Here is a 9,555-nt window from a genome sequence, read left to right as displayed (position 1 = left end):
AAACACTTTGCAAACATGCATTAAGTCTAGTTTTCCTAGAGCATGGCTTAATTGTTTCCAGAGGTGGTGCTGAAGACATGCCTTCACTTGAGGTGGTTCTTAAAGCTGATGTGAAGAGAACAGCACTGCTGGAGAGGAGAAGAGGCTCGTGGCCGAGTCAGAGGCAGGAAACACCAAGAACACGGAGAGACTCAATCAGGTTACACTACACTTTGTGTACAGGTTACATTACAATTTGTGGTGGAAACATTTAAACACAATCTTATTGCATAAACACTACATGTTCAATTAGGTTACATAAGTATGTATTGAAGACAAAAAAACTTGCTCAGGTTACTTACAACTATGTACCATCAATTTTTGAAAAGCAAAAAACTTTCAAATTCATTCAACTTTTGGTGAAAACTTTCAAGATCACGATCAGGTTACTTACAACTTTGAGGTAAAAAAATCAGGTTAAATTCTATTTTGTACATCTCTGAACAAAATGGCAGATATAAGGCATTCCTATGTGAATGACACATTGCTTGGTTACTGTTAACATGAAATGGTAATAACCATATTCAGCAACAAAATTAAGTCATTTTATAATTGCAATCACTGGTAGTATATGTTTTGCCACAATCACTGCATTTTACTAGCTTAAAAAGAAATTTTACAATATATGTCATTTAAAATCACAGTCAAGTCAAATAAATTAAAGGAAAAATTGATATCAGAATGTAGGTGATCATAATATTTATTTTCATAAACCTACCAACCATTCTTTACCATGTATACAGTGCAGTTTTTATACCTCTTAACTTTCAATTTAACCAGTTGGAGCATGTTATACATTGATACAAAGCTATTTTGACTGACTCTATGGGAAACCTTTTTTCCTTCATTTTTTCATCCAAACAGAATTAGTGCACGTTTAACATGATAAAGCCATGTACATGGTAAAAACAGTAATCAGTGAGCATCTTGTGTATCTAGGTATATGAGGACTTGAGAGCTATTGGTGCAGACTCTGCTGAATCAAAGGCCCGCCGTACTGTCGGGCCTGGGGTTCACAGTAGGCATGATGGACCGACCCACAAAGTCCCTGTCTGGAGGCTGGAGAATGAGGGTGTCTCTGGCCAGGTGAGTAAGGCGCCCAGGGTCCAGAAAATAGGGGCCTTCCTTGCACTGGGTCAAAGTAAGTTCAGCACTTGTATTGGGTCTAGCAAAGAGGAACAACACTTAAATGGGTCTGGCAAAGAGGGTGGTATTTGTACTTGGTGAAATAAATAGGTGTCACCTATGCAAAGTGTCAAGTCAAGCATATAGGGTAACCCTGGTATTTGATCCAACAAATAGGGGCAAATCTTGTACTGGGACAGCAAATAAGGGGCCACCCTCGAACAAGTTAAAGTAAGAAAGGGGTTACCCTTTTACTGGTTCAAGGAATTAGGGGCCACCCTTGCACTGGGTCGAGAACATAGAAGCCACTCTTGTACCGGGTCAAGAAAATAGGGGCTACTCTTGCGCTGGCTCAAGCAATAAAGGGTCTCCAATTGAAATGTGAAATCAAATAGGGACCACCCATATACTGGTTTTTGTATTCCAGAAACACATTAGATTTATCATAATAGATTTTCAAAAAAGTTGCAATGTTTCAAAATGTTTGCGTGTTTAAAGATGCCAATAAATGAATGAATTCCTTTAAAGTGTGAAGCAATTTATTGCTGAGATTAAAACTAAAAGTATACAATTAAATACTGGTTATGTTATACTGTTACTTGATATTGTCTAAAAGAAGTGGTTGTATTTAAATCGAAATGCATTGCAGTCGTTATGTAAACAAGTAGCTTGACACTTCAAAGCTTGTGAAACAAAATTGGAGCTTGTAAAAACTTAAAGTAAGTGTTTTATCAGGCTTATTGGATTTTCACCTGCTTAAAATGATTGCATGATGTTCGGTCAAGGGTATAAAGTGAGTGTTTTTCTTTTCAGAGCGCTGTTCATTGAGCCCACTCTATTGATGTTGGATGAACCAACCAACCACTTGGATCTGAATGCTGTTATTTGGCTGGACAAGTAAGTCACACACCTATTTATATTCTCAGATAAAGTAAAATAAGCTTTGTCACACATTATGTTTTTCAGTGCTTTTTTTTATTATTATGACCCCCTTCAAAGAATTGGGCCTAAATTGCTTTAGGGAGGTCGGGTGGCAGTTCAGTCCATATTACAAAATCCAAAGGTCACTGATCGTTTTTCCTTGTACACACTTTGACCAAACATAATTTCAGTTGGTTTGCTGGTAACTTGGGTGAAAAAGGAAGACTGTTGATTGTGAAGTCAAGGTCATTAATAAATAAAATAGAAACAATCTGCTCAATTATTTGTCAGATGGAGGTATTGAGCTAGAATTGGATTTTTACGTAGCTTTCATGCAGGCCTTGCTTTCAAACTTAATACATTCAACGTTATTAATTGACTGCAACAAGTAAATAACAACACATTACTTAATAACTAACTGGTTTATAATACTACTATGTCAACATATTTTGCTTTCCAATACCGATTACGTGAATATAAAACAACATATTATAAAGTATACAACAACATATCTATTTAGTATAAAAAGTAATTAAAGTGTGGAATTGAATGGCCGCAGCGGTACAGAAAAAAACCGCCAGTGGTAACCACGGTACCAAGGTTGGCTGTCATACGTGACCCGGATTGTCTTGAAAATTATGTCTACTGGAGGTGGATGAGCACCCGTTAATTTACCAATGTGAAGTTACGCCATTAGCAGCAACACCGATGCCCAATAAAAAAAAAAATGAGCATTGAACTAGGAAAACCATACACTTGACTGGGCTAAACCTAGTTCTACCAATCGCTCGACAGACACTATAAGACACTATAACACACGATACCACATATCACTCCACCAGCAATTTTACACTTTTTTGGAGTCCGACATTTACACACTTTTTTTAACTCGGACAGCGATTAGACACTTTAAATTCGGACAATTATACCACTAATCGCTCCACAAGCGATTTCACACTTTTAAAACACTTATAACTCGGACCAACACAATAATACCACAAATCGCTCCACCAGCGATTTCACACTTTTTAGGTCCGACATTTACACACTTTAAAACTCGGTCCATAATACTATTATAGCTACACCAGCGATTTCACACTTTTACACACTTTATAACTATCGCTACACCAGGGATTTCACACTTTTACACACTATAACTCGGACCAACTGTTACACACTTTTAAAAAATGGACCTTCAAACATAAAGTTTTTTGCCATATGGTATTGCTACTATGTTATTAACTTAAGGCTATAATTTCTTTGACATACCCAAAAGGACCCGCTGATGGTACACAGTAGCGCAGAGTCCATTCATGCAAATGTGTTAAGTCATTGTCTTTAAGGTTAGCCTTAAGAGATATATGTTTAAGAATAAGTAGGCATTTACCCGAAAGAAAACGCTAATGTTACAAGTAACGCAGAATCCATCTAAGCAAATGTGTTAAGTCAATGTCGTTAAGGTAAGCTTTAAGAGATATATGTTTAAAAAAAAGTCGGCATGCCCATCCGACCCCGGCAAACAGAATTTTCTGCCACAATAAATTTTACAAATTTATCCCCCATAACAAATGTTTATTGATCAATATGTATTTACTCAAAATACATTTGGGACTAAAAGCAAAAAATGTATCACATGTTGCCAGGTCCTTTGATGAGATCTTGGTCTATAATGCCTTTTATTGTGATTTTGTCATGAATTCCATACTGCCTTCCCTAGTTACCTGCAGACGTGGAAGAAGACCCTTCTCGTTGTGTCACATGACCAGAGTTTCCTTGACAATGTGTGCTCAGACATCATTCATCTTGATCAGCAGAAGCTTTTTACTATAGAGGCAACTATGGTAAGTCAATCTGATCAGCAGAAGCGTTTCTACTACAGAGGCAACTATGGTAAGTCAATCTTGATCAGCAGAAGCTTTTTGACTACAGAGGCAACTATGGTAAGTCAATCTTGATCAGCAGAAGCTTTTCTTCTACAGAGGCAACTATGGTAAGTCAATCTTGATCAGCAGAAGCTTTTCTACTACAGAGGCAACTATGGTAAGTCAATCTTGATTAGCAGAAGCTTTTCTACTACAGAGGCAACTATGGTAAGTCAATCTTGATCAGCAGAAGCTTTTCTACTACAGAGGCAGTAGTCTTACGATTTATTTATCTTACGATTTCCCGAAACATGGCCCCAAGTTACTTTAATTGAGAACGGTTGTGAATAAGTCACATATGAATACTCTGGTGTCTTTATCAGTTGAAAATTTCAGGGGTCATGTGGCAATTTGTTGGCTTAGTTATACCTACCACACCATTAAGTCCCTACCTTGTACTCGTGCACGATAAAATCATGGCAATTTACTCAGGACACTAGTGATGGCAACCGGATGTAATCCTCGGGGAAATTGTGCATTTGATGCATAATATTGTCAAAATATTTATTTCCACACCTACAGCGTTTTTGACAAAATATAATTTAATTCATTTGACACAACTGTTGTTGTTTTTATTACCTCTGCGTTTTCGGAGAAAACCCGAGGTATTGTCATAGCCAGCTCATCGTGTTGTCCGCCGCCCTCGTCGTGCTAAAACCTTAACATTGGTTCTAAAATCAAAGTCCTTCCACCTACAACTTTGAAACTTCATATGTAGATGCACCTCGATGAGTTCTACACGCCACAACCCATTTTGGGGGTCACTAGGTCAAAGGTCAAGGTCACTGTGACCTCTAAAAAAAATAAAATCTGACAAGCTTTCCTTTAATCAAAACTGCACCCGTAGCCGAGTGTGGCACCCGTTATGCGGTTGCACTTGTTAACTCTTAAATGAGCATAATCTAATATTTGTATTCGAAACACACTTATGAATTGTTTTGTTAACAGTAACAAGTTGTAGCTTTAATTAAACAGTGCTCATGTATTTCATGTTGTCCCCAATAAAGAATGTGCGAAAACTATACAACATGTACAACATTACGTCATTTGTATGTGAAGCTTGGGTGTATTTATTTTAAAAACTTTGTAGCTCATAGAACATTAAGATCATTCAATCTCGTTTTAAAATTTTCATAGTGCATTATAAAAAAAAATATTGTGAATGATTTAGAATTTACATTTCTTCTAAATTAATTTCCAATAAAAAACCAGTAAATTTAAATTGTTACGGTCTTTCAGATCAATCATTAATAAACCACTTATTAAACTGTATGATTTTTTAACAGTAAATTGAACAAAACTGGATTTAGTCATTTAAAATACTGGATTAGGCATGTCGAAGGAGGGCTGTCTGGCTTGCAAGTGATTTGTACACTGGCTTATGTGAGTTTGGTTGTGGTCACCATACCGGACAGGTTGGAGTTTCCTCTGGGTACTCCGCCCCCCCCCCCCCCCCCCCCCCCCCCCCAACACAAGACCACAAAAACCAAAATTAAAAGAAAATTCAGTCACACAACAACCAAATAGCTGGAAATTGCAGCTATAATTCAAATTTTGTCCCAACGTTTGTGAGTCTATTTAGTTAATTTGGTCGGGGTGCTGGTGCGCACTCTGGGTGCACTCATAATGTAGCCTCTGGCTTGGAAAGGACCACATAAACTTCTAAATACACATGCACATGAACGAAATAAAATCAAGCACAGTGAAGCATCACACGCAATGATTGACGCTAATTTTATGACATCTAATCTAACAAGTTTGGCTATGAGGCAATTAAGATGTTATTGATTAGGGTGCATGAAAAGGCAAAGTGGCGCTTCTGAACGGCGGCTTGGCGCGGCACCACACAAATGCAGCACCACACCAAAAGGGCATGGCAAAACACTACATTTGTATGTAAATTGTACTACAATTAGTTAAATTGTTTTAAATGATTATTTTGGTTATTTCTGCAAGTTTTTGTTGTGGTACTTATTATATGCAAGAGCGCTGTAATTCAAGGTGTACACAACATATGTTTGTAAATATTTGTTATTATATGATCCGCTTTCTGCGAAAACTGGGCTGAATGCGTGTTTGTAAAGTGTTATCCCAGATAGCCTGTGATATCTGCACAGGCTAATCAGAGATGACACATTCTGCTAGAGAGGCAGTGTCTTCTAATCAAAAATCCAGTTAAGGCTAAAAATGTTTTTTTCCAGATTAGCCTGTGCAGACTTCAAAGGCTTATCTTAGAAAACAATTTACAATCATGCATTTAGATCCGTTTTCCTAGAACGCAGCACATATCACTTAAAATGTTTGTCCCTCTGACCATCCTGACCACATTACCCCACGGTGTATACTGACACATTACCTCATGGTGTATTCTGACACATTCCAGGGGCCTTCAAGAAGATGTTGGTACAGAAACGTAAGGAGCAGTTGAAGGCATTTGAGAAACAAGAGAAGCAGATCAAAGATGATAAGTCATCTGGAAAGTCCAAGAAGCAGGCTGTATGTACAACCTGATATGTGAATAGACACTGTACATTTGAGCCTCGCTCTAGGAAAATGGGGCTTAACAAACATGCGTAAAGTGTAGACACTATGCACATACATTAAGCACCGTTTTCCCAGTACTAGGCTCATTTATTTAGGGGTTTTGCAAGATTTGCATTATTTGCTTTGTCTGTTTTTTCAAAACATATTGATATGATCCAGTTTGGTCAATTTTATATATAAAAAATATCATGCAGGAGTTAACAAATCTTAAGGGATATTAAAATGTTTAACTTATCCTTATCCTCCCATCATACTCTCTTTATGATGAAGTATGATCAGAGGGCAAACTGGAATTATAAAAAAAAGTGACCCCAGATCTTTACCTCCAGTGCAATTCTATTCAAATGTCCAGTTTAGCGGCATTTGAAAATAGCTTTCCGTGTCAACTTCTTTATTGTAGCTCGATAGCAGTGAAAGCCTCAGGCTTATTGAAACGCTCTAGAGTCTGTTTCCTGGGTAGAACCAGTACTTTAGGTCTAAAGGGGAGATCTTAAGAACGATCTCACAGTGGGCATCGAACCTGTGACCTACCAGTTGCTAGGCGGACACTTTATCCACTCAGCCACTTCGGAAGAGCTTTCCTGACGTTGCTAATTTTGTCACTTTTATATACAGGAGTCGAAAGCTAAGGAGGCGTTGACTCGGAAACAGCAGAAGAACCGCTCCAAGATGGAGATGTTTGCTGAGGAGGAGAAGAAGACAGAGTTGCTACAGAAACCCAAGGAGTACATCGTCAAGTTTCGCTTCCCCAGCCCCTCATCTCTCAGCCCCCCGATACTTGGAATATCAAGTGAGCATGCCATGTCAAATAGAGAAACTTGTAATTCGTTGCAAACTGCTAATTTTCATAGCTTTTAGTTTACACCTGTTTATTTTGGCTTGATTGGACCGAAAGCCGAAGGTTGATTGAGACGCTCTTGAGTCCCTGATAGAACAGAACTTCGAGTCCCTGATAGAACAGAACTTCGAGTCCCTGATAGAACAGAACTTCGAGTCCCTGATAGAACAGAACTTCGAGTCCCTGATAGAACAGAACTTCGAGTCCCTGATAGAACAGAACTTCAAGTCCCTGATAGAACAGAACTTTGAGTCCCTGATAGAACAGAACTTCGAGTCCCTGATAGAACAGAACTTCGAGTCCCTGATAGAACAGAACTTCGAGTCCCTGATAGAACAGAACTTCGAGTCCCTGATAGAACAGAACTTTGAGTCCCTGATAGAACAGAACTTTGAGTCACTGATAGAACAGAACTTTGAGTCCCTGATAGAACAGAACTTTGAGTCCCTGATAGAACAGAACTTTGAGTCCCTGATAGAACAGAACTTCGAGTCCCTGATAGAACAGAACTTTGAGTCCCTGATAGAACAGAACTTCGAGTCCCTGATAGAACAGAACTTTGTGTCTTTAGGGGAGATCTTAAGAAGGCTCCCACTGTGGGGATTGAACCCATGACCTCCCTGTCACTAGGTGGACACATTATCTATTGCAACCTTATTCACAGCATTAGAAATGTAATACAGTAATTAGTAGAAGTATGTGCAACATTATGTAGAAAAGCTTATCCTTTAGCACATAGAGGTTGAGAATTGTATGTTTTGTTTCAAAAGGTTTTGTCCTCATATGGAAGGGCAATATGTTATTGTTTGCATATTGTGAAAAAATATCATACATATATACGTAAAACATTGTAAAAATACACTATTTTGTCACAAAATGTTGAGCATATCATTTGTCACATAATGTAGAGCACTATGTCATTAGTCTTCTAAAGTAGAGAAACATGTTAGTTGTCACGTAATGTAGAGAAACATGACATTTGTCACATAAAGTAAAGAAACTTGTCATTTGTCACATAATGTAGAAAAACATGTATGTTGTCACATTTTATAGAAAAAAAAGTCATTTGTCGCCTGTCATATGACATAGAGAAGCATGTCATTTTTTAAATTATGTCTAGAAACATGCAATTGGTCACATAATGTATTTGAGGATGTCACATGATGTGGAGACATTTGTTAAAAAGGGTTGAAGAACATGTTATTGGTCACATACTGTGGAGAAAGGTGTTATTAGTTTTATAATGAAGAAAAACATGTACTTTGTTTCAGATTGCACATTCACTTATGGATCTGGATCTCCTCTATTTAAAGACCTTGATTTTGGAATCGACATGAGCTCTAGAGGTAAATTGTTAAACTTTCTGTTGCTTAAGCTGCCATATACCATGGTGTTGTTCAAATAAGGATAGTACAGCGAAACAATTATATGATATTGGTATAAGGAGAAGTGCCATGCACAAGAAACATAACCCTTCATTTTCTTAAGCACAAGAACCATAACGATACGCTTTCTTAAATAAAAGATATTGCCCTTTTGTTCCTTTTAGTTCTGCACCCATCCATTAATTAAATTTATTGGGCAGGGGATATCAATTCAAAGAATTTGCTTGTTTAAAAGTAGATATACAAACAGATATTAGTTGCCACATTTAATGAAACAAACTGTAGTCACTGTAATCTCTAGATACCGGAACATGTTCTAAATCATAAATAAAATCTTGCTTAAAAAGTAACATGAGATTCTGTTGAACTGGGCTCTTGTAGGTTTGGTTTGTACTGGATTATACAATATATGCTTATTTCAGTGGCAATTGTGGGTCCCAATGGAGTGGGCAAGAGTACATTCCTGAAGCTTCTAGTAGGAACTCTGCAACCTGTGAGTTATAGCTGGTGTTCAGAAATAAATTGTTCTCCTGTAAACATATATGATATATGTTTTTGTGGGTTTAAAGTACATTTAAAGCAAGTTTGCTACACAATTTTCATGTGGTTTGTTTTATATTTTCCGTAGCTTTGAACAAAGTCATTTCCTATTTCTTAAACAACATCAATTCATAAATTTACAAAATGAACATACTAATGAACTTATTACAAAATGAACTTATTAACATGAAGTTAATATTTGCTGATCTATAAAAAATTATGTAATATTATGTACGATATA

General features: G+C 37.3%; 1 protein-coding gene across 1 annotated transcript in view; it reads left to right on the top strand.

Annotated features, from left to right (window-relative positions):
• The window catches only part of LOC127831359 (ATP-binding cassette sub-family F member 1-like), a 33,993-nt gene that overhangs the window by 140 nt on the left and 24,298 nt on the right, over positions 1-9,555 (top strand). Inside the window, 10 exon segments of the mRNA XM_052356329.1 lie at positions 64-129; positions 132-199; positions 979-1,034; positions 1,036-1,125; positions 1,978-2,061; positions 3,803-3,975; positions 6,391-6,503; positions 7,167-7,341; positions 8,661-8,735; positions 9,197-9,267. Of these exon segments, the coding sequence (XP_052212289.1) occupies positions 64-129; positions 132-199; positions 979-1,034; positions 1,036-1,125; positions 1,978-2,061; positions 3,803-3,975; positions 6,391-6,503; positions 7,167-7,341; positions 8,661-8,735; positions 9,197-9,267 (971 nt within the window).

This window comes from Dreissena polymorpha, chromosome 5 (assembly GCF_020536995.1).
Source record: "Dreissena polymorpha isolate Duluth1 chromosome 5, UMN_Dpol_1.0, whole genome shotgun sequence".
Classification (NCBI taxonomy): domain Eukaryota; kingdom Metazoa; phylum Mollusca; class Bivalvia; order Myida; family Dreissenidae; genus Dreissena; species Dreissena polymorpha.
Note: the sequence above shows the minus strand (reverse complement) of the source record. Positions and strands in the feature narration are given on the sequence as shown.